This window comes from Canis aureus, chromosome 1 (genome assembly GCF_053574225.1).
Source record: "Canis aureus isolate CA01 chromosome 1, VMU_Caureus_v.1.0, whole genome shotgun sequence".
Classification (NCBI taxonomy): domain Eukaryota; kingdom Metazoa; phylum Chordata; class Mammalia; order Carnivora; family Canidae; genus Canis; species Canis aureus.
Window position 1 is genome coordinate 14,948,064 of NC_135611.1, and position 26,070 is coordinate 14,974,133.

General features: G+C 40.5%; 2 protein-coding genes and 2 pseudogenes across 10 annotated transcripts in view; 1 reads left to right on the forward strand and 3 right to left on the reverse strand.

The window, feature by feature from the left end:
- The window catches only part of TNFRSF11A (TNF receptor superfamily member 11a), a 75,534-nt gene extending 74,814 nt beyond the window's left edge, over window positions 1–720 (reverse strand). For all 3 annotated transcript variants that reach the window (XM_077891085.1, XM_077891081.1, XM_077891074.1), the window contains exon 1: window positions 643–720. In XM_077891085.1, the coding sequence (XP_077747211.1) occupies window positions 643–717 (75 nt within the window). In that variant the 5' untranslated portion in view covers window positions 718–720. The remainder of the gene's footprint in view (window positions 1–642) is intronic.
- A 399-nt stretch (window positions 721–1,119) lies between these two features.
- LOC144289044 (heterogeneous nuclear ribonucleoprotein A1-like 2) lies at window positions 1,120–3,847 on the forward strand (annotated as a pseudogene).
- Window positions 3,848–4,135: 288 nt separating this feature from the next.
- Window positions 4,136–5,655, reverse strand: LOC144324670 (tubulin alpha-1C chain-like; annotated as a pseudogene).
- Window positions 5,656–18,530: 12,875 nt separating this feature from the next.
- The window catches only part of RELCH (RAB11 binding and LisH domain, coiled-coil and HEAT repeat containing), a 110,437-nt gene continuing 102,897 nt past the window's right edge, over window positions 18,531–26,070 (reverse strand). For 6 of the 7 annotated variants that reach the window (XM_077891155.1, XM_077891139.1, XM_077891120.1 and 3 more), the window contains one exon: window positions 22,992–24,702. In XM_077891155.1, coding sequence (XP_077747281.1) covers window positions 24,582–24,702 — 121 coding nt within the window. In that variant the 3' untranslated portion in view covers window positions 22,992–24,581. Of the gene's footprint in view, window positions 18,894–22,991; window positions 24,703–26,070 lie in introns of those variants that run through there. The other variant, XM_077891147.1, reaches the window with a different exon arrangement.

Genomic DNA, 26,070 nt, shown 5'->3' on the forward strand with positions numbered 1-26,070 from the left:
TCCCCCGAGCACAGGAAACCCAGGCCAGCCTGCGTCGCTGGTGGTACAGGAATCCCTGAGAAAACCCGACGGCAGCAAGGATCGAGAGGACGTCGGTCTTCGGGCGCCCTGAGGTCACGCAGCGCTCCCCGGGCAGGGGCGGGGGCCCGCGGGGAGCCCCAGGTGCATCCCGGCCCGGGGAGCCCCCGGAGGGCCGGCCGGGAGGAAGGGCCGGGCCCCGGGCGCACGCTGCCACCCCGACCCGTCCCGACCCGCCCCAGCCCCAGCCCCGGGGCCGGGCGGCCTGAGATTCGGGCTCCGCGCCCGCCTGCAGCACCCCTGCGCCGTGGTTGCTCCCCTGCAAACAGCGCTCCGTCCGCAGGCATCAGTGTTTCCAGGGGCAAGCCGTGGCCCTAACCCCGTCGGCCCAGGCCCCCGAGGGGCTCTAGACGCCGGCCCGGGCGCGGACTCGCGAGCGCCGGCTCGGGCCGCAGGCGGGGGGGAGCCCGGCCTCAGAGCCCGCCCCCGGGGTCGCGGGGAGCCCGCTCCCGGCCCCAACCGCCTGCACCGTCCGAGCCGCGGACCCGCCTCCGCTCCTCCGTGCGGGTCCCTCCGCGAGCTCCCGAGGAGGCGGGCGGGCAGCGGGGGGCGGGGGGCGCTTACCTGCAGCGGGCAGAGCAGCGCGCACAGCGTCAGCAGCGCGGGCAGCGGGCGGCGCCGCCGGGCGCGCGGGGCCATGGCGCGGGGGCGGGCGGGCGGGCGCCGCGCTCTGCGGCCTCTGCGGCCCCGGCTGAGCCGCCGTCTGGGACCTCGGGGTCCCGGCCCCGCCCCCGCCTCGGCCCCGCCCCGGCCCCGCCCCGGCCCCGCCCCCCCCGCGCAGCGCCCCCTCCGGCCCGACCCGGGCGCGCCCGCCAGGTGGTGCCCGAGCGCGGGGCGCGCGCCCTCGGTCCCGGGCTGCGTGGCTCCGCCCCAGCCCGCAGCTCCCCACCCCGGGCTCTCGGCCGGCGCCGGGGCCCGACGGCTCACGCTCGCGGGCACCGACCGCTGTGCGGCCCCCTCCGTCCCGGGCCGCCCGGAGCCCGCGCGCTGCTGGAGCCGGCCCGCCCGGCAAGGGTGGACGCCCCCGCCCTCCTCCCGGGGATGAACCAGAAGAGGATCTTCGTTGGGGATTTCGGGGACCACTGGGCGAAGGGCACCACGACGCACCGCGCTGCACGCTTCCTGCACTCCTCCTCCCAACGTTTCCCGCCCGCAGCGCGCCCGGCTCGCCTCTCCTCCGGGACCCCTGCGGCCGCCGGCCACCCCGTCCCCGTCCCCGTCCCCGTCCCCGTCCCTGTCCTCTCCACGCCTCTGGCCGCCACCCCGTCCCCGTCCCTGCCCGTCCCCCCGGCCGCCACCCCGTCCCCGTCCCCGTCCCCGTCCCCGTCCCTGTCCTCTCCACGCCTCTGGCCGCCACCCCGTCCCCATCCCCGTCCCTGCCCCCTCCGGGCCGCCACCCCGTCCCCGTCCCCGTCCCCGTCCCTGCCCCCTCCGGGCCGCCACCCCGTCCCCGTCCCCGTCCCCGTCCCCGTCCCTGCCCCCTCCGGGCCGCCGGCCGCCACCCCGTCTCCGTCCCTGCCCCACCCCGTCTCCGTCCCTGCCCCACCCCGTCTCCGTCCCTGCCCCCCACCCCCCGGCCGCCGGCCGCCACCCAGTCCGCGTCCCTGCCCCCTCCGGGCCGCCGGCCTCCCGCGTCCGTCTCCTGATGTAGAGGCCGCCCCTGCCCTGCGCACTGCACCTGCTGCTCTGGCCGCTGCTATTCCTCGCTTAGGAGACTATCTTCCCCCACATTCTAGGCCGATGCTGGACGCACACATACACCCGCTCCTTTGAACAGATAACTTTTGAGGGAAAATACTTGTCCGATGTCAGAAAGTTCTGTTTCAAGTTTCTTGAGAGCCAGAACTATCTACTTGCCTTACCTTTGGCCCAGGGCATGGTGTATCCTACTGAATATTCCATATGATCTTCCACCGTTGGAGTGAAGTGTTTTTGGTTTTTTTTAGATTTATTTGTTTGTTTGTTTATTTATTTATTTATTTATTTATTTATTTATTTATTTATTTATGTGTGTGTGAGAGAGAGAGGCAGAGACACAGGCGGAGGGAGAGGTAGGCTCCATGCAGGGAACCCGACATGGGACTCGATCACAAGACCCCAGGATCACGCCGTGGGCCGAAGGCAGGCGCTAAACCTCTGAGCCACCCGGGCTGCCCTGAAGTGGGTTTCAAACGTCAATTAGATCGAATCTTTTGAAATATCCTTCTGTCTACTTGTTCTGAGAAAACTGGAAATTTACAACAACTGTGGGTTTATTTTTTCCTTTGGTTCTCAATCTCTACCCCACCCCCACCATGTTTTTGAAGCTCAGATTAGAGGCATAAACATCTCGGTTATTATGTCTTCTTGATGAATTGACTTTTCATCATTATTACATGTCCTCCTTGATCCACGATAAAACTTTGGGCCTTGAAGTCTACTTTGATATTAATTATATAGCCATTTCGCCTTTCCTATGAATAGCATTTACATGGGATGTCTCATTCTTTTTTTTTTCTTTCATTTAGAATATATATATATATATATATATATAATTATTATTAAAGCATTATTAAAGTCTCCTCTCCCACTGACATCATGCCTCAGTCAGAGTCTCCCGGACAGCCTGCACAGCTGTGGGAGCTCTTCATGGCAGGTTTAGCTTTGAAACAATGGATGAGAGTCTGAGAAGCCATTCTGAGCAATGGGGAATGCTTACAGACCATGTGGTCATGAGAGATCCAAACCCCAAGTGCTCCAGAAGCTTTGGGTTGTTGGTCAGGTATGCCACTGTGGTGGAAGTGGATGCAGCCACACGAGCAAGGCCACACAGGAGAGTGGAAGAGTTGTGCAACCAAAGGAAGGTGGTCTCAAGAGAAGATTCTTAAAGCCCTGGTGCCCACCTAACTGTAAAAAGATTTTTTTTTGGTGGCATTAAAGAAGACACTGAAGAACACCAGCTAAGAGATTATTTTGACCAGTAAGGGAAACTTGAAGTGATTGAAATCATGACTGAGGCGGTGGCAAGAAGAGAGGCTTTGCTTTGTAACATTTGATGACCGTGACTCTATAGACCAGATTGTCATTCACAAACCCCATACTGTGAATGGCACAACTGTGAAGTAAGGAAAGCCATATCTAAGCAAGAGGTGGCTAGTGCTTCATCCAGCCAAAGAGGTGGAAGTGGTTCTGGAAACTTTGGTGGTTTGGTGGAGATGACAACGTTGGTCATGGAGGGAACTTCAGTGGGTGAGGTGGCTTTGGTGGCAGTTGAGGTGGTGGCAGATATGGTGGCAGTGGGAATGGCCATAATGGATTTGGTGATCTTGGAAGCAATTTTGGAAGTGGCAGAAGGCATCCTTTTGGCAATTACAACAATCAGTCTTCAAATTTTGGACCCTTGAAAGGAGGAAATTACGGAGGTAGGAGCTCTGGCCTCTATGGCGGTAGAGGCCAATACTTTGCCAAACCACGAAACCAAGGTGGCTATGGTGGTTCCAGCAGCAGCAGCAGCAGCTATGGAAGTGGCAGGGGTTTTCATTACTGCCAGGAAGCAAAGCTTAGCAGGAGAGGAGAGCCAGAGAGGTGATGGGAGGCTACATACAGATTATAACAGGTTTGTGAATTCAGCCAAGAACAGTGGAGGCAGGGCCGACCTGCTACAAAGAAGACATGTTTTAGACGATACTCATGTGTATGGGCCACAAACTCGAGGACTGTATTTGTGAGTAATTGTACAACAGGTTGAGTTTCTGTTCCATGGAAAATGTAAAGCATTGCAACAAACGGCTTTAGGTAGATTCTTTTTTGCACCCATGCTGTTAATTGCTAAATATAATAGTTGAATCATGACACTGAGTACATGTATCTTTTAAAAAATGTGCTGTGTAAAGTTGGTCCACTTGAAGTCATCTTGGTAAACTCCAACAGTGTGAGTTAGCTTCCTCTGGAGATGCCAGGCTCTATTAGAAATTTACTTGCAACCTGCTTGGGCCCAGAAGCCATTGTGTCCACAAACCTTGGTGTAGTTGTGTTGGGTCCTGTAGTTTACCATTAAAAGGGTCACCCAAGCAAAGTCATGGAGTTTATTTGGTTATGAATATAATTGTTGGCACATGCTATGCGATGTATCTAAATTGAATTACGGCATCAGATAAAATTATAGATGGGATTAAAGCTTGTGTATCATCCATTATCATGTGTAATCAAGAAATGATTTAATAATCCCCTTGATAATCATAATTAAAAAAGAAACATCACTTTTTTTGACAAGTTAGGACCACAATGGACAGCTTCACAGGACAATGGAAATAGGACAGTCCCAAGACAACAGAGTGTAACACTGCAGCAGACCCTCATCCTCTCTCTGAGCACCACTTGCTCCAACCTCCTCATAATCCTTTGCAAGGGCAGCCATGTCCTCATGGGCCCCAGAAAAATCTCTTCGGCCATGCCCTCATCCACACACCAGTGAACAAAGGCGTGCTTGCCGTACATCACATCAGCCTTGTGGTCCAGTCAGGCCCAGGCCTCCGCAATGGCTGTGATGTTGCTCAGCATGCACACAGCTCACTGTACGGTAGCCAGATCGCTACCAGGTACCAAAGTGGGAGGCTGGTAATTAATGCCAACTTTGAAGCCAGTGTGGCGCTAGTCCACAAATTGGCACACTTGGTCTTGATGGTGGCAATGGCAATGTTGACCAATGTTGACCATCTCTGAGACTCCTGTTGCCATAGCACAACAGGCAGCATGCCATGTATTTACTGCCGCAGGGGGCACATTTCACCATCTGGTTGGCTGGCTCACAGCCTGCATCGGTGGTTTCTGCTACAGTAAGCTGTTCGTGGTCAGCTTTCTCAGAAGAGATAATGGGCATAAGTGGCCAGAGAGAAGTAAATGCCAGAACAAGGATACTGGATTGGTCTAAAATTCTGTCAAATCAACATTCAGGACTCCATCAAATCTGAGGGAAGCAGTGATGGAAGACACAATTCGACTTATCAACCTATTTAGGTAGATTAGGGTAGGTTGCGCGTTCGAAATTGAGGTTTCCACAATAGATGTCATAGATGGGATGTTTCTACCATGAAGGTGCAACTGAGTGCTCCAGGTGCTGTGGGTGGTGAGGATGGAGTTGTAGGGCCCAACTACAGCTGTGGGAACTGGGGGGCTGGGTAAATAGTGAACTTTAGCTTGGACTTCTTGCCATAATTGACAGAGACGTTCCATCAGCAGGGAGTTGAACTCGGAACCAGTACCTCTACCAAAGTTGTGGACAATCAAGAAGCCCTGATAATTTGTGCCCTTGTCCATGAATTTGGTCCAAGGTGAGATCAGTGATCTCCTTGCCAATGGTGTAGTGCCTTGCGCCATAGTTATTGGTAGTATCTTCCTTGCCTGGGATGCAAGAGCTGGGCGTAGGTGCTGGTGCAAACTTCACCAATGATGCTGGGTTCCAAGTGTACAAACACTGCTGTTGGCCCATACTTGCCAACACCTGAAGGAGTCATCTCCTCCCCCAGGTGTCACTTGGCATCTGGCCATCAGGCTGGACACCTGTTCCATGCAATGGAGTTCCTAGCAGTCATCGCCCATCTGCACACCAGCCTGGCCACCTTGGCTGGAGATGCCTGAGACTTGCAGGGCTCTTCAGGGCTGGAGGAGGCAAGAGAATGGTGACAAGGATCTCCCACTGACAGACTACCAAGGATTCCGAGGCAGAAGTTGTGAGAGACAGCCTGGAGGGACCCAATATACCCCACTCCCTCTCTACTGTGCACTCTCCACGAAGTGGCCAAAGGGTGGACGCTGGACCCCACTGAGGCCTGTGCCACCCCACCTCCGAGCCCCTAGCACCCTGGTCCCATGTGGTAGCCTTGGGCTGAGGGTGTGTGATGCTGATTGGTATGTTCAAAGGTTCAAAACAAACTCCTCAGAAGGAGTCAGATTTAGGAAGGGGAGGACACATCCTGGGATCACAGAAGGGCTGGGAGGGTGAGGAAGAAGATGGAGATGGCAATTGGAGGGAGAAGAAAGGTAAAGCAGCTGCCCTGTTTCTTCAGTGGTTTTGGGAGGTGAGTCAGGTAGGCAAAGGCCAGGTGAGAAAAGGCGCCAGGTAAAGGAAGCCGTGGCCAGAGCCTCGGGAGTGCAGACTCTCCCCCTCTGGCACATCCCTGGGTCCTGGACCCTCAATTTAAATTTATATCTATTTAAAGTGACAGCATATAATTGGATCTTGCTTTTTCATTTTATCCATTTTGACAGTCTCTACCTTTCGGCTGGAATTTTCAGACCATTCACATTTAATGTGATTATAGAGATGGTTGAAATTTCATATCTACTATCTTGTTATTTGTCTACTATCTTGTTATTTGTTTTCCGTTTGTTCCAAAATTTTCATCTTCTTTTGGATTGAGTATTTTTTAGGATTCCATTTTCTCTCCACTGTTAGCTTAATTCATATACCTGGTTTGTTTGTTTGTTTTTAGCTCTGGGTTTATAATATGCATCTGTAACTTATCACAGTCCACCTTCAGGATACGGTTCTCCCATTCATGTATAGTGTAAGGACCTACAGCAGCATACTTCCATCGCCCTCCCCCTCCAGCTTTGTGTCATTATAGTCATACTGCTTGTTTGGCTTTGTAAACAAGCCCTACTGTGCAGCCTGCCCAGCTACCTTTGTGCTTTTGGAAAGCACTCTGGTAATGTTGATATAAAAAAAATTAAAAGTGCAAATATCCTTTGAAACAGCAATTCCATGTCTTGGACTCTAATATAGCAAAACATAGAGACATACAAGGGTGTTTATTTACCTTAGCATTTTTGTAAAATCACAAAAGAAGAAAAATGTGTTTTTTTTTTTTTTTTTAAAGATTTTATTTATTTGAGAGAAAGAGAGCATGAGCAGGGGGAGAGGCAGAGGGAGAAGCAGACTCCCCTCTGGGCAAGGAGCCTGACATGGGGCTCAATCCCTAGACCCTGAATCATGCATGACCTGAGCTGAAGGCAGATGCTTAACTGATAAGCCACTTAGGAGCCCTGAAAAATGTGTTAATGGAGGAATGGTAGAAAAAATTCTAGTATCTGGTAGTATAGAATATAATGCAGCTGTTTAAGAAAACTAAGTGGTTTTGGAAAGATGTCTATTATATACTAAGTAAAAGAAGCAAGTTACAGAGTAATATCATCCCATGTTTGTAAACAATCATAAACATGATTTTATTTATATATGTGAAAGAATTTTCTAGAAAGACAATAATAGCATACTTAAGCATGCAAATTTATGTCATCCTTGCAAGAGCCTTTTAAGGAATATTATTAGTCTCATTTTACAGATGGCACAGAGTGGTTAATAACTTGCTTTAGGGTCACTTGCCAATAGTGGGAGAACTGGGATTCAAACCTTGCCTTTCTGGCTCCGGAGTATTATACTGTCTCACTAAGCATCAGATTTTAAAAATCAGGTGAGTTGCAGAAGTGAAAGGAGAAATTAACAACTTTACTTAGTTATCTGGACTATTGGTGTCTGGAATGTGGTGACAGGCTTTCTAGAAAAAGTAATGATGTGAAAGCCAGATGAGATTAGGATTTTACTACAAGGAACTGACTTGTGGAGAGGGTACTTTCACTGTGGCACTTCATGAGAAATACCAAGGCTTGCTCCTGGCACATTTCCAACATTACCCCCTACTTTTCTCAAAAAAGATTAAAGGACTTAAACTTCTGCTTGGAAAGCCCCAGAGGTGAGTGTGCTAGTTTTGGAAGCACTTGAACAATAGAATGCCCATGTTAACACATTAAATCTACTAGCAAAAAAAAAAAAAAAAGAGAGAGAGAGAGAGAGAGAGCTTAATTAAAAAAAAAACACTACTCTTTGAATACTCTATTTCTATATTTACAGAATTATCACTCACATAATTCAAACATTTTATAAATATTAATGTAGAATACTATTTAATGAAATCCATTAAAATGGGCTTGAGGATGTCATCTTTCCTATAAAAACAGCATTATGATACCAGGAACATGGAAGTTATTCCAAATACTGTTTTTATCTCTTCAGTGAAGGATGCATACATTACAGTTAAGAGGTTATTCATTATTTACAGAACTTATGATTTAAGAAACCTCACATTTACCAGCACATGTACAATTAAATATTGGTTACATGTAATAAATGTAAAATTATATTTTAAGCAAAAGATATTTTAATATTTAGTAAAGTTAAATGTTTCTGATTTTAAAAAGTAATCAGCAGACAATGAGTTGTACTTACTTGTACTAAGGGAAAACACAGTACATTATGCAAATGCAGGAATCATAGGTTTATTTGAAAACTTTTATATGGATAGTGTGCATCTCACCCTGGAAATCCCCACTACCTCCCACTTCTGCATGAACTTTTTGGTTTTTAGAATTGAAAAGGTAACATAAAAATGTAGCTATCATTTTTTGTTTCTAGTGGATGGCTTTTAAGTCTTATATTACATTTTAATGTAATATTTTACTCTTAAGGTAACATTTTAATCTTCGTTTAGGCAGCAGAAAACAGGATCTTGTTTGACATGGTGATATCAAAATAGTTACTGTTAATGTGGTAAGGAACTAAAGAGAATACATTAAAAAAGCAAAGTTATTAAGTAAATGTAGGACTTTACAAATATTTCTTTCAGTGAAAACTTACTGACAAATACAAACACTTTTATTACCTACCCTGTTATCTTCTGCTCTTCTCATCTTGCCTATAAGATGCTTTTAAACAAGTCATTGATAAATTAGTGTTCATTCAGGGATAAATTAAGGCACAATTCTATCCTGTAATGATACCCAAACAACATGAAAATTTGTGAGAAATGTTGAACTGTATACATGGAAACTGATCTTGCTTGCTTTGGTAGACAAGAATTTTTGTTTAGCTCTACAGATTTGGTATTTAAAATAAGTGAATTTCTCAGCTAGTAGTTATCACGACTTTTTTGGATTCTGTTACAGATGAAATGGTTTCAAGTGGAAACAGAATTTATATTTCCTCTACTTTCCTTCTTCTTAACTCTACTTTAAGGATATGAAGGACAAAGTAGCTGTGTATCCCTTACATATGAACACAAGGATGAGTATTATCCTATATATGGATGGCAGTTCTATTTTTAGACTGGTCAGGTTCAGACTGGCCACAATAGACAATTAATGCTGCCATCAAGATTGAGACAGAATGTTTTTTTTTTTTTTCAACAGTACTTTTATTGAAGTAGAACATACAAAACATGTACAGCATGGCTACTTGTCATAAAATGAAGATATACATGGAGCCAGAATCCAAATCATGAAGTAGAACATTACCAGAACCTCCAAAGCCCCCTTAATCTTTACCCCCTCATCCTTCTTGATAGATTTGATTATAATACCAGTGATTTACTTTATCTGCTTTTGGACTTTATATAAACAGAGTCTGTACTGTAGTATTATCTTGTGTATGGTTTTTGTTCAATATTGTTTGTGAGAATCATCCAGCTCATTACTGTGTAATTTCTAAAGTGGAATACATCACACCTTATTCATCATTTTACTGGTGAAGGATATTTGGATTATTTCACATGTTGGTGGACTCAGATTGCTAATATTTAGTTTAAGAGTTTTCACATCCAAGAGATTGGCCTGTCATTATCCTTTCTGAATTGGGTCAATTTTTGGTGTCAGGATGTTGCTGGGCAAGACTGTGGAATATATGGAAGAACTTTGAAAGAGTGTATAAGAATGCCATTATTTTTTTCTTAAATATTTGGTAGATTCACTGATGAAGCCATATGGGCATTGGGGTTTCTTTGTGGCGTAGTTTGAAATTACAAGTTCAATTTCTTTAATAGATCTAGAACTACTGAGATTTTGTTTCTTCTTGTGCTGCTTTTCTAAATAAAGTTTTTTGTTTTGTTTTGTTGAGTGCTCCACACTCAATGGGGGGCTTGAACCCACAACTCTGGGATCAAGAGTCACATGTTTTACCCACTGAGCCAGGTGCCCCTTTGTATTGGCAATAGGAATATGTCCTTCCATCTTAACTTTTCCATTTTATTGGTACCACGTAGGATCATTTTCTGTTGCTTGAATAATATCTTATGGTTTTTCATTTAGGATGAGTCTGCTGATAATGAATTCTGAGTTTTTGGTAGGTCATGGTGAGGGTTGTCAAAAAATGTCTTAATTCACCTTCATTGTAAAAGGTATTTTTGCTGGGTATAGAATTCTAGTAGCAGTTCTTTTCTTTTAGCAATTTATTATTTATTTATTTATTAATTATATTTTTAAAATATTTTATTTATTCATTCATGAGAGACAGAGAGAGAGCGAGAGAGAGAGAGAGAGAGAGAGAGGCAGAAACAGGCTCCATGCAGACAACCCGACGTGGGACTCGATCCTAGGTCTCCAGGATCACACCCTGGGCTGAAGGCGGCGCTAAACTGCTGAGCCACCCTATTTATTTTTTAAGTAGGCTTCACACCCAATGTGATCACAACCCAGAGCTCAAGAGTTGTGTGCTTCACCAACTGGCCAGCCAGTTGCCCCTTCTTTCAGCATTTTAAAGATGTCATTCTTGTTTCCTGTTGGTAAGTAAACTATCAGTCTTATAGCTGCTGCTTTTTCAGATTTTCTCTTTGTATTTAGTTTTCAGAAGGTTTACTATAACATACTAGGCTTAGTTTTCTTTGAATGTATCCTAGTTTGTGGTTCATTGACCTTCGTGATGTTTCTTGTCAGTTTGAGAGAATTCTTAGCCATTTGCTTTTCAAATAATATTTCTACACATTCTCTGCTTTCTCTTTCAGCCTCCTATGACTTTTACCCTTTTCTCTTTGTTTTGCATTTAAAAAAAGATCTGTGCTGCTTCCTATTTCTAGTTCTGCACACAGGGAATTTGGAAATTGCCACTCTGTCCTAACAAGTGAAAAGCTGAACAAACTGAAAAATTAACAAATCTCAAGTCCATAGGAGAAGTGAGGTCATAGAACACACTGCTGCCCCCCAAACTGGAGAGACTGACAGGCAATTACAGAGAACCACAAGTTACCAGGTTAGAAACTTATGAAAAGAAACCTCCACGTGAATCAGTGTTGGGGCAGGAAAACCAGCACTGTAATTGATGAATTGCTGGAGGCTCAAGAGTGGCCAAGTCTGAGTTAAAAACTCTAGGGGGACCCAGTTGTAGAGGGCTCCCCCTACTTTTGTAAGTTTTATCTCTAGCTCAAACACGTTCTCACAGTAAACATCAGAGAAAAATCTCCTGTGTTTCTGGCAGAGGGAGAGGAAAAGGAAACCATTTGGAGATGGAGAGTACTCTGTTTTTCTTTTCTTTTTAAGTATTTTACTTATTTATTCATAGAGACAGAGAGAGAAACAGAGACATAGGCAGAGGGAGAAGCAGGCTCCATGCAGGGAGCCTGATGTGGGACTCGATCCCAGGTCTCCAGGATCACACTCCAGGCTGCAGCAGCACTAAACAGCTGTGCCACTGGAGCTGCTGGTACTGGTTTTTCTTAACAAGGCCTGCCCTCAGGGGAAACTAGTTAACCACAGCCTAATCTGATGGGATATTATCGGAGCCTAACTAACATGGTGGAGGGAATTCCCCAATTCCAGCCCACTCTCACCAGCCTGTCCCACTGAAGGGGGAGAGAAAAACTGAGAAATGCTTGTTAAGTTCCCAGTCTAGAGGCACCGGCTCACTAAAGATGGAGGCCTTAATCATTGGACTATGGAATATTTGCCACCTCCCACACACCTCAGTGCGACATTATTAAAGTCCTATTTACAATAGTTCCTTTAACCCAATGCATAATTTCTGGCTCTCAAGAAAAAAATGCAAGGCATACCAAAAGGCAAAAAATATCATTTGAAGAGACAGGATAAGCAGCAGAACCAGGCATGGCAAGGATATTAGAATTATCAGACTGGGAATTCAAAAACAATTATGACAAATATGCTAAAGACCCTAATGGATAAAGTAGACAACATGCAAGAACAGCCAGGGGATGTAAGCAGAGGGATGAAAATTCAAAGAAAGAAGCAAAAAGGAACGCTAGTGATAAATACACTGTACAGAAAGGAAGAATGCCTTTGATGGGCTTATTAATAGATTGGACATGACTGAGGAAAGAATCTTTGAACTTAATGATTTCTCAGTAGAAACTTCCAGAAATGAAAAGCAAACAGAAAACACTGGGGGAAAAAAAACCCTCTAAAACAATAACTCAGAACAGAATATCCAAAACTGTGGGACAACTACAAAATGTGTAACATATGCATATGGGAATAGCAGAATAAGTAAGAGCAAAGTAAGAGCAGAGTCAGAAACAAAAAGTGTTGAAAGAAATAACTAACTTATTCTGTAACCTTTGACATTACTCTTCAAAAGTGAAGGAGAAATAAAGGCTTTCGCAGATAAACAAAAATTGAATGTATTTGTTGCCAGCAGACTTGCCTTACAAGAAATATTAACAGAGAGAAGGAAAATATTGGCCAGAAATTCAGATTTATATAAAGAAAGGAAGAGCAACTGAAGAAAGAGTAAATGAAGGTAAAATAAAAGCTTTTACTTTTCTTACTCTAACAGGTAACAGTTTTTTCAAAACATATCAACAATGTGTTTGATTTATATATGCTTATGTATATATTATATATATGCTTATATATAAGTGAAATGAATGACAGTAAATAATACAAGGAATGAAAGGACTTAGGATTATTTTGTTATTATAAGGTATTTACACTATCTTTGAAGCATTCTAGTGCTGTGTGAGAGTGGACTTGGGTTAGCTATAAATATATATTAGAAATCTGATTTAAAAAAAAAGTAAAAAAGAAGTAAAATAGATATGCTAAGAAAGAAAATGGAATAAAAAAAAGAAAATGGAATCATAAAATTATGTTTTTAAAAAGATTTTATAAATTTATTCATGAGAGACACACAGAGAGGGGCAGAGACATGGGCAGAGGGAGGAACAGGCTCCCTTTGGGGAGCATGATGTGGGACTCAATCTCAGGACCCCAGGATCACAGAGCTGAAGGCTCAACCACTGAGCCACCCAGGCATCCTGGAATCATAAAAGTATTAATTAAAACAACAAAAAGAAGGGATCCCTGGGTGGTGCAGCGGTTTGGCGCCTGCCTTTGGCCCAGGGCGCGATCCTGGAGACCCGGGATCGAATCCCACGTCGGGCTCCCGGTGCATGGAGCCTGCTTCTCCCTCTGCCTGTGTCTCTGCCTCTCTCTCTCTCTCTGTGACTATTATAAATAAAAAAAAAAAAAAAAAAAAAAAAACAACAAAAAGAAGAAAAAAGAGTAGAAGACAAAAATATGGACAAAGAACAAGAGCGACATATAGAAAACAATAACAAATATGGTAGATATTAATTCAACTGTATCAGTACTTTGGATCTCATTGATATAGATGTACCAGTCAAAAGAGACTGTCAGAGTAAATCAAAAAACAAGACTGAACTATATTACCTACCAGAAACGCACTTTAAATATAAAGAAACACATAGATTAAAAATAAATGGAGAAAGATGTACCATGCTAACACTAATCAAAATAAAGAGTAGCTATATTAATTTCAGACAGAGCAGACTTCAGACAAAGGAGAATTATCTGAATGTCAAAATACATGAAGCAAAAACTGGTAGAACTGCAAGGAGAAACAGATGAATCCATTTTTATAGTTGAAGTCGAATTCATTAATATCATTGACAACTGGATATAATTGACTTCTGTAGACTACTTTGTCCAGTGACAGGAGAAAACATATTCTTCACAAGCTCACATGGAATATTCACCAAGACAGACCAGATTCTGGGCCATAAAACACATCTTAACAAATTCAAAAGAACAGAAGTCAGAAAATGTCTTCTCTCAGATCACAATGGAATTAAACTAGAAATCAATAATAGATCAACAGAATATCCCAAAAATGTGAAGATTTAAAAAACTTCTACAAAATGCATGGGTCAACAGAGAAATCTCAAGAGAAATGATAAAATATTGTAAACTAAATGAAAATGAAAACACAACTTATTAAAATTTGTGGGAGGCAACAAAAACAGTACTTAGTGGGAAATTTATGTAATTGAATACATATATCAGAAAAGAAGGAAGATCTAAAATCAGCCACCAAAGCTTCTACCTTAAGAAACTAGAAAGAGAACAAATTAAACCCAAAGTAAATAGAAGAAAAGAAACAATTAAAATTAGAGCCCAACCAAAACCAAAAGAAAAAAAACCCAATGAAGTTGAAAACAGGAAATCAACAGAAAAAAATAAACAGAAACAAAAGGTGATTCTTTGAAAAGAAATAAGACCAATAAGCCACTAGCCACCCTAAGAAAAACAGAGAACACGAATTACTAGTATCAGAAATGAAAGAGGGGACATCACTACAGATGCCATGGATATTAAAAGGATAATGATAAAGGAGTACTGTGCACACAAGTTTGATGACTTAGGTGAAATAAACCAATTCCATGGTGCCTGGCTGGCTTAGTTGGTAGAGCATCTAACTCTTGATCTTGGGGTGGTGAGTTCAAACCCCATGTTGGGCGTAGAGATTACTTGAAAGAAAGAAAGGAAGGAAGGAAGGAAGGAAGGAAGGAAGGAAGGAAGGAAGGAAGGAACCAATTCCTTGATACAATCTGCCAAAGCTCAGAATCAGAATAGGCCTGTATTTATTAAAGAAATTGAATAAAAAAAAAAAGAAATTGAATCAAAATATTAAGATCCTTTTGAAATAGAAAGCCCTAGGTCCAGATGTGTTCATTGATGAATTCTTTTTTTTTTTTTTTTTTTTTAAGATTTCATTTATTTATTCATGAGAACACAGAGAGACAGGCAGAGGGAGAAGCAGGCTCCATGCAGGGAGCCCGATGCGGGACTTGATCCCAGGTCTCCAGGATCATGCCCTGGGCGGAAGGCGGCACCCGGGCTGACCCTCATTGATGAATTCTTATCAAAATATAAGGAAGATATTATACCAATTTTCTGCAGTCTTTCAGAAGACAGAAACTGAGGGAATATTTAACTCATTCTTTGAGGCCAGCATTACTCTAATACCAGACACAGACACAGACATTACAAGAAAACTACAGACCAACCGTCTCATAAACAGACCTCTTCACACCATCAAAAATCTACAGATAACTTTTGACTTCCCCAAAACTTAACTACTAACAGCCTACTATTGAATGGAAAGTCTTACCAATAACATAAACAGTTGACTAACACATATTTTGTATGTTATTTGTATTAAATACCATATTCTTATACTAAGCTAGAGAAAAGACAATGTTATTAAGATAATCATAAAGATGAAAAAATACATTTACAGTACTATACTGAAAAAAATCCATGTGTAAGTGGACTTGTGCAGTTCAAACCATGTTGTTCAAGGGTCAACTGTAATTGAATCCTGGCTACCCATTAAGATACCACCTTTTCTGCTACGCTTCTAAGTGGAGGCTTTTCATTTTTGTTCTCACAAACTTTTGTACCTTACAGCCTGGAGGTAGGATAGGTATATTATCTCCTTTTCATTTTTACTCCCAAGGAAAGTATCTTTCCAGTTCACCTGCTTGAGCATTTTCACTAAAACATATTTTTAAAATTGTATTGGGACCCATCCCTCAGATTATTTCCCCCCTAACTCCATTATTTCCTTTGTCCTCTTCTCCAGTTTGGATTCTATGGTCCATCACTATAATCATTTCTTCACAAGTAGCTTGAAAGTCCTGTCCTATACCCTCCTTTTAAGCATCTAGAAAAACCCACCCTATTTATATTTCATTCTCTGATACTTCACACCTGCTCCCGAATAGTTGTTCCTGGCTGGAGAAAAAAATTTACTATGTTAAGTAGCTCTCTTTTATTTATTTTTTTAAAAAGTTTTTATTCAAATTCCAGTTAGTAAATATATAGTGAACCAGCTCTCTTTAAATTCACAATTACTGGGATCCCTGGGTGGCGCAGGGGTTTGGTGCCTGCCTTTGGCCCAGGGCGCGATCCTGGGGACCCAGGATCGAATCCCACATCGGGCTCCCGGTGCATGGAGCCTGCTTCTCCCTCTGCCTATGTCTCTGCCTCTCTCTCTCTGTGACTATCATAAATAAATAAAAATTAAAAAAAAATAAATTCACAATTACTATTCTCAAATGGGCTTTCAAAATTGCTTGGAAATCCTGCAATTCTCTCGGTAATTCACTCTGCCATTCTCAAAGACAATCATTTTTTAAAATTTTTATTTATTTATTCATGAGAGACACACAGAGAGAGGCAGAGACAGAGGCAGAGGGAGAAGCAGGCTCCATGCAGGGAGTCCAAAGCGGGACTTGATTCTCAGACTCCAGGATTACGCCCTGGGCCGAAGGCAGATGCTCAACCACTGAGCCACCCAGGCATCCCAAAGACAACCATTTCTACCTTCTCTCTCCTTAAACCTCTAAAACTTCTGGTCAGCCCGGGTGGCTTAGCGGTTTAGCGCCGCCTTCAGCCCAGGGCCTGGTCCTGGAGACCTGGGAGAGAGTCCCACGTCAGGTTCCCTGCATGGAGCCTGCTTCTCCCTCTGCCTGTGTCTCTGCATCTCTCTCTCAATCGGTCTCTCATGAATAAATAAAATCTTAAAAAAAAAAAAAACAACAAAACTCTAACATTTCCTATATATCAGCCAAGTTAATTTCTGTGCCTCATACTTCACTGAGAAAAATAGAAGGAATTAAATGGAAACCCCCTAATCTTCCCACCACTAAATCTAGCGAACCACCTCCACGTGCATCTATTCTCTGCATTTTCCCCTATTATAACGGAGACCAGCCCCTCCATTTGTGCTCTGCTCAACCCTCTTGCCTTCTCAAGGAGTTCACTTTCACAATTTTTGCTTGTTATTGCTGCTGCATCATCACCTTCTTTCATTTTACTGGCTTATTCTCTTTAGCATATGAACATGATCTAATTTCTATTACAAAACTAAACAAACAAAAAAACCCCAACTAAACAAAACCCTCATTTGACCTTCTGTTCTTTTCTAGCTACCAGTACTTCTGCTCCCCTTCATGGCAAAATGTCTTGAAAGAGCTGTCATCTCTACTCACTGTCTCTCTTTAACCCACCCACTCCAATCAGGTTTACATTTCCATCACCATCGATCCACTGAAACTACTACTGAGGTCATCCGTGACTTTAATCTTCCAGTGGGTTTCAGATCCATCCTCATCTTGACCTATGAGTAGCAAATGACCTTCCTTAGAAGGCTCTTATCTTTGCTTCCAGGAAACCACTCTTTTGGTTTCCGGCCTAATCTCACTGTACCCTCCTCCTGATTCTTCTAGTAGTTGTTCTTACTCTGTTGGATTTTTAAGTCTGGGGCGTGTCCCAAGGTTCAGATGTGGATCCTTTTCTCTGTGGTTCCTTTCTCCCCAGGTCATCTCATTTAGTCCCATGGCTTTACCCAATACTGATGACTCCATAATCTAACCTGAGATCGAGACTCAGATAACTTATTTAACATTTCCAGAAGTAACTCAGAAATCTTAAATTTAACACATGTAAAACAAAAGTGTAGATTAACTCCCCAAACTTGTTTTTTACTTCCTCACTACTGTCAGCATCCATTAATGTATTCAGTTATTGCACAGAAATTTTAGTGACATCTTTGGTTTTTCCCTTTCCTTCACTCTTCACACTCAATCTGTCATGCCAATTCTACTTCCAAACATGTTACAGATCTGCTCCTTTCCCTCCATTTTTGTCCAGGCTGCCATCATCTCTTGCTTAAACTACTGCATTCATTAACCTCTGCCTTCAGCCTCTACCATCTCCTTTTCAAAAGCATTTTTACAAAGCACCAGTATATCCAATATAAATTGGATTAAGCCATTCTACTACAACTATTCAAAGGCTTCCCTAAGTCCTAATCATAGTGTACAAAGCCCTATATGATCTCGCTACACCCCTCTCCAATTTCATCTTTTGATAGTGTCTCAGTCATATTGTCATTCCCCCCCCCCCCCAGTTCCTTGAACATAGCACTATTTCTCATCTCATTGCCTATGCACATACTGCTCTCTTTTATTTTTACATGGTTAAAGCCTATTCTTCCTCATTTTCAGGTAAAATGTCACCTCAGAGATGTCTTCCAAAGCAAACCATAATCACCCTAAGGTACATACATCTTCCTCAGCCCTTGTTTCTCAACCTGCTTGTCTCCTTGCCTGGCTGTAAGCTGTTGTTGGCCTCATTCATGCTTAGCACATAATAGATCCTCCACAAATGTACACTGAATGGTGAATGACTACAATCTTTAGAAAGGGGTGTCTTCCTCACACTTACAGATCACTTGGAAGACTTGGTGGTGTTGATAAGAGGTGCTGCCCAGAGAGTCAGATATGAATACAAACTCCAGAGCTTTTTAGCCCATACACACATGGTACAACTCTTTTTTTGCACTTTTATTTATTCCATATTTTCTACCTTGGCTATAAGTAAGGACATTATGAGAAATAAAGTCAAATACTTTGCTGAGGTCAAGATGCACAAGACTATATAATTCTGATAAACAACAACATGATAACTCTATGAAAGGACTTTAGGTTAGTTTGGCATGTAGACTCAGTAAATTCATCTTGTCCTGGGGGACTCATCCTCTTAATATAATTGGCAAACTTGCATGGAATTGGTATCAAGCTTGCAATTCATTCGATTAATGTTGAGTACTTATCATACACCAGGCATTCTTCAAATACCGGAGACACATTGGTTGAAAAGGATAGACAACATTCTCTCTCATGGAGCGGAGTCTAGTGAAAGAGACAGACAATAAAAAACAAGAAAATGAGTATTGAGTAATTATGAAGAAAAAACAGAGTGATCTTAGGGAATTATAAGGGTTACTTTGGATTGCATAGACAGAAAAGCCAACCTGAAGAGGCTTTATATAGATTTAGAATGGTAATCCACATTTTGTAAAATCTATTGGCTTCTCATTTTTAAAAATCAGGACGTTTATCCATCTCTAGTCTGTAGCCTTTCCATGTGTGTGTGTTTTTTTTTAAGATTTATTAATTATTTATTTTATGATAGACATAGACATAGAGAGAGAAAGAGAGAGAGAGAGAGGCAGAGACACACACAGGGGAAGGGAGAAGCAGGCTCCATGCTGGGAGCCCGACGCAGAACTTGATCCCGGGACTCCAGGATTGCGCCCTGGGCCAAAGGCAGGTGCCAAACCACTGAGCCACCCGGGGGATCCCCTTTCCATGTTTTGAGGATGATTACAGCACTGTGTTTCAATAGCATGACATATAAAACAAAATGGTCTCCAAATTTGGCATGCAGCATTTACCTAAGATCTGAATACTCTCATAGTGTCTGCAAGAAACCAGCATTCTAACTTTTAAAATCATTGGTCAGTGGCTAACTGAAGAGTTTCCTTCTCTTAGATAATACTAGGAACCAATTATTTTCAAGAAATGGCAGTTCTTGTTCTTCCATTAGTATGAAAAGTTTAGTTACAAGGAAGTTCAAACAAAGTATCAAAGAAAGCTCTAAGTTACTCTAAGAATCAACTATATACTAAAAGACATGAGTGAAGCTGCAAAGGATAAATAAAATCTTTTACAAAATCTAAATTACATAACAAAAATTAATTTATTAAACTAATTTACTTAGGCTTTTGAAAAAAATTTAATTGCAAGTTTTGGTAAACAAAACATAAAATTATCTTACCAGTCTTCACTAGGTTGGAAACTCTGGGAGTAGTTAAAGTAGGCAAAAGTTAACAATCAAAAGTGGTTTCTGCCTCACTGCAATTTTAGGTAAATGATGCATGTCATGGTAACCTATACACTTACTAGAAAACAAAGTATGGGGATTATCCACAGTTACCCATGCTTTAGTTATTCAAGGGCTTATTTTAATTCTACTTTGAACTTTCATGATACTCTTTAAGTGCTAAAGCACTTTCATGTTTACTATTATGTAATTTTCACGAAGTCCTGTAAGGAATAGAGAGAGTGTTCTTATTTCCATGCATTTTGATGGTAAAGACAAAAAAGAATTTGCTAGAAAGGGAACTATATTTATAAAATTCATATAAAAAGGAAATTAGGAAATGATTTACATTATGAAAAGCATCACCATAGGTTCAACATTTAATACATGACAAGGAGATTTATGAACAGAGGAAGCTAAAAATTTAAGTAATTGTCAAGTAGTTGTCAGAAATGAAGATAAAGTATCTATAAAACTGTAAAGTCAACGAGAAATCATTAGATTTACTTAGCAATGTACATGTTACATAGGATGCTTATAACATTTTCAGCCTCATTGAAAATGCATATCCTAAAAATATCTCAGGTTGCAAATGCCAACAATTAAAAAGGGGGTTGATTTTCCTGTAAGAGTAGTTTAAAATTTTTTTATTTAATCTTTTAAAATATTTTATTTATTAATTTGAGAGAGAGAGAGAGAAAGCAGGAGTGGAGAGGCTGGGAGAGGCAGAGGGACAGGGAGAAGCAGACTGCCTGCTGAGCTGGAGGTCTGACAAGGGGCTCAATCCCAGACCTGGAGATCATGACCTGAGCAGAGGCAGCCGCTTAACCAACTGAGCCACCCAGGTGCCCCTAAAAAGTTTTAAAAAGTAGACTATCAACAAATGATAATCCTAAATAGCATCACTAACAAAAAATTTAGTATCTATAACATATAACACAAAATGCCAGTTTACAGACAACATAAATTTTACTACATTAAAGTCCCTCAAGAAACCTATTCACGTAACGATCTAATTGAAATAAATATAATAGATTAGTCTTTAACATAATAAGAAGATATTAAAATAGTAATATACTCTCTTATAGATATGTTTTGGGCAGAATTTTCCAGCTATTACTGAAGACTCTTAAGGAAAGCAAATAATTTATATCTGTCCCCACACAGAACCTTCGGAATTATTTTCATGTTACCAAAAAATACAAACCTTTTTATATTGTGTTAAGTTTGCATTAACTGTCATGTACCTTTGTGATTGGTGTGGCCTTATAGTGAACAGGAAATTTTAAGATTTTTCTTAAACATGCAAACAAAGTAAACTATAAAGAAGGCAATCAAAACAAAGTTTCCTATAGTTAGTTCTGATGGGAAAATATGAATGATGTGCCACTCAGAGATTGTGACTGGCATGTAAATTACACAGACCAAATGCAGGTAGAGTATCTATTTATAGTGTGAAAATAGGCTAAAATCCAATTATTTTACTAAGATGCAGAAATCTACCAGAGACATTATTTTTTATTAGCAGCAAATATCTTTAATCTATTATTTTTAAAATGTACTGAAATAAAATAGTAATGAAAACAAGCACCCTGTAAAGTCACATTAGAACTTTCAAACCTGTATCTATTCATGTGAAAAGCTAAATTTATTTCAGTTTGCTTATAAAAGAGTGAACATCTAACACAAAGTTGGAATTTTGTTACCTAGCCAATCTGGAGAATTTTAGGGATTAGAATTGCTAATTACAAAACTCTTTGAACATACATTCTTTATACAAAAAATAGTTAAGGAATTGGTAATTAGCACAAAATGTTCACTGTAGCTAGCTCTCACAGTTCAAAGATCAAGAAGGTGGTGTCTACAAAAAGTTCTGTCCTTAAAGTTCAAATAGTCTAAAATAAGTTATCTTAAAAACTGGGATCATGTCAAGACAATTCAATACATAAGCCACTTTACCTCTCCAAACTTTATCAGAGACTATTTTATTTTCCTATTAAGAAAAACAAATTTGATAGCAACTTGAATTGACATTCCATTAAAATTACTTACAATTTCATTCAGGTTGTAAGTCCGTTTGATGTTTAGCAAAGTAATCATTCAAAAGATTACTGATGCGAACAAATGAATTTCAAGGACACCCATGTGTAAAGTTAAGATACTGCTGCCATTCAAGCATTGTTCTTGAAGTAATTCAGCAAAATTGCTAACTATGGCATTTCTGGGTTTGCTTTAGAAACACAGGCATAATTTCAAAAAGCCTTTCAATACTTTAGGTTAGTTTTTTGTTAAGCTAAATACTTAAACCTGTACAGTTTTTATTTCTTTTTTTTTTTTTTTTACAGTTTTTATTTCTGTTCAAAGAGAGTGTATGGGAGTTTTATGATCTGCACATTCAGTCCCAGCGATTAACGTCATTAGTCTGTCTTGTCTTTAAAGAATCTATAGTTTACCTTAAAAATCACTGTGAAAATAAATGTGAAGTCTTACTGACATTGATATACTTAACAGCATAATAAGGGAGATTCCCTTGAAATATATTGTATATCTTATTAGCTGCTGCCTTTTATTTTTTTATTTTATTTATTTTTTTTTTTAAATTTTTTATTTATTTATGATAGAGAGAGAGAGAGAGAGAGGCAGAGACACAGGCAGAGGGAGAAGCAGGCTCCATGCACCGGGAGCCCGACGTGGGATTCGATCCTGAGTCTCCAGGATCGCGCCCTGGGCCAAAGGCAGGCGCCAAACCGCTGCGCCACCCAGGGATCCCAGCTGCTGCCTTTTAAAGGAACTGCAAGCATTTAGATAAATGGATTCACGAATTGGTAAAAATTATCACAATAAAAATTATGTATTTATCTGGTAACGAATATACTTATTCTACTGTATTTCAAAGCAAATGAGAGACATTAACACTTTCTTTGACCTGCCTCTGAAATATATTCATTTTATAGCAACAATCTTTTTTTTAGTAAAAGTAAACTAAGTATATAGATTATTATTCCCTAAATAACAGTACATTTTAATGAATACATTCTTTCTCATTTCCTTTTGCTTGGATATAGAATATATAGTGTTTCAGAATGAAAATAAATACACATAGCCAGAAACAAAACAAAAACAAGTATGCAAAAACATTTTATTTATAATAGATCAACATTTTTGACATGAAAGGTAGCCACTTTCAATTTCTCAGGAATGCCTAGAATCCAACAGTTTCTGAAAGACTAGTTCATTTTAACAATTATGTCACTATAGTCAAAAGAAATAATTTCAGAATGAACCTTTTAAATGGCTTTGTTTATGGCAACTTATTTTATAATTTTGAATGTGTGGTAAGCTAGCTTTCCCAGGAAGTGAATGTAATCCAACTATATCCCAAGTGTATGAAACCAGTTTATACAACAAACATCAGAATCACCTATGTGCATCCACTGTGCTCAAACAAGAATTCTCTTTATCAAAATATTCATTTTTCAAAAAGGCCTCACATTAACCCCTCAAACCAATCACCCCTTCTATGTCCAGTACCACTCTTCTCTACTTCAAGTTTACTTTATAGACAACTGTCAAATTCCAGTGGAACTGTACACTGACTTAAGACTATGTAATATATATCAAACACAAGAATAGTCACTGACTTAAAGGGACAAGGTGTTAACTAACCAATAATAATTTAGCTAATGTCATTTTTAGTTTAGAGGGAAAAAAGCAGCCCCCAAATATCCTTCGCTTTTCGGTACTTCTCTGTTATACACAGAATGAAAAGATAATTTCTGAAATTAAAATCATTTAGAAAATATCTTAAATAAAATATTTTACATAAATAAGTGTTAAATTTCAAATTCAAACCATATTTTCCTATGTATTTAAATTTGGGAAAGAATTTCACAATTATTAGCTCTTCTTACTTACATCTATTTTTGAAGTATTTAAATCTACTACAAATCAGTTTGTAAAATTCACCTTGGTTACCACTCCCCGTGTTTATGTGCTGTCTTTCCTCAGGTAAGTCCATTTTATGCATGTAAGTGCTGGGGAGGTTTGAATAGCACTTAAAGAATATTCATGAGAGCTCTGAAATGTAGAATGTTTCATTATAATCTACTTACTGTAGGATCTGTAACTCAAATTCATCACAGCATTATAAAATACTGTGTGAATGGAATGCACACAACTCCTACAGACACACAAACTGAAGTCCAAAAGGCACAGAGTAATGCTGGTGGCTCTTTCTAGTCAGTTAAGAAACAATAAAAAGTCTGCATTATTCTTTCATAATTTAAATACTTAAGTAATCTCCACTTTTATTACTTTATAACAATGACTTCAAATTTACATTATTTTAAGTACCATTGTAATAGCTTAGTGTATAATACAGATATTTGCTAATATCCCATCCAAAAATTAAAAAAAAAAAACCTCTTCACTATATATATATATATATATATAAAAAAAATTATTCTGAAAGACAAGAACATAGAAGAGGGACTTGGTACAGACTATAAACTCAATTTTCTATCACCACAGTTATAACTTCAAAATTAACAGATATACAGCAATAATCAAAAGCAGTGCAAATATCTTTGGAGGTTAGGATAAAATTATAATGCAAGAACATAAAACAAGGAAATAAAAAAGGCAAGTACTTCAAGTACAAGGAACCAGTCTGCTGAGGTCCTTCTTAGTGTTTACTGGGGGCTTCCTTCCTGCTTTTACTTCTTTCTCTGAAACACATTGGCCAACATGGCACCTGATGTTGTCAACTGGCCCATTTTGTTCAAAAACTTGGTCTTTGTGTCTTCACTCACTAAGCTTGCAGCAATTGACATTGAGCTAGGAAAGAAATTTTAAAATTCAAGTAAAGCAATTTTTAACTAAGATATCCATTTTTTCATTTCTTCAGTAGTATGATGTTAATAAATACATTCTAAACTGGTATCACAAAAGGGAAACTAGTATTTATGGAGAGGAGTTTTTATGTACCATACTAGGTTAGGAGCTTTATGTTCATCGTTTATGTTAAAGGAAGCAGTATGGCATAGAGGTTAAGAGCAAGTGAGACTGAATCTTGGCTCTGTCATTTATCACCTGCGTGACCCTGAGCAAGTTATTTAATCTCATCTGTAATGTAAACCTCATTTGTAAAACGGAGACAAGTCCATTACCTACCTCATAGGTCTATTAGGAATTATACAAGTGTACAGTGCTTATTAGCAGTGGCAGGCATCTAATAGCATGCTGTATTAGTAGTTATTCTTATTATCATTTCACTTAATTCTTACAGCATCCCTGGAAGATAGATATTATCCCTATTTTCACAAATAAGTAAATTGAATCACAGTGAGGTTTTTATACTGTGCTGATAACAATCCTATGACATATTACTTTTGGGAGGGTGAGGAAGAATGTCCTCAAGTGCCACACGAATTAGTTTCAATCAACAATTTTAGTTTCAATCAACAATTTAAAATCCATTACTTCTTTCTTTTTTGAACAACCTTCTCTAGAGGGAATAAATACAATTTAAATACCTTCTAAAGATTGCTAATTCATCATAATACCAAATAGAATATGGATCAAGTACAATTTTTCAGTGATCCAATAATAAATCCAGTTTACTGGTCTGTGGGTTTGGCCTATATGCTTCAGATTACTCTGATTCAATTTCCTAAACTGAAAAAGACAGATTGCAATTACTACTGCAAAATATTCTGAGGACTAATGGAGAGAACATGTCTGAACATGTCATGGGCAGTGAATGGAAAGGTGCAGGAACAGATAGATGTCCACGGAAACTACAGATGAAGCACACACTACCACCAGGAACTTCTGCTTTTCTGTAGTCCCTAAAGGTGTGTGCTGTGAATTACTAAATTAAATGCCAGACCATGACTAGCATCTTGAAAATCTCTTCTTCCCACAGCTCTTCACCCAGTACACCAACCTGGCCACTCCCTTGTCTCTGACTACTTGTCTTCTGCTGCCTTTTCTCTTCCTACAAAGTAATCCTCCATAAGATTCAGCATTTGGCTCTTGGTTCTTCAATTACAAAACTTACTGTTGAAACTTTCTCTTGTAGTTTCAAGTATCATCTCAATAAGGAGTTTGGGAAAAGTCTCATATTACTATTGTTTGTTAGATAAGCTAACATCAAGCTTTTTTTCACCTCCTACCCCTTAGGTGACCCCAGTATTTTTCCTT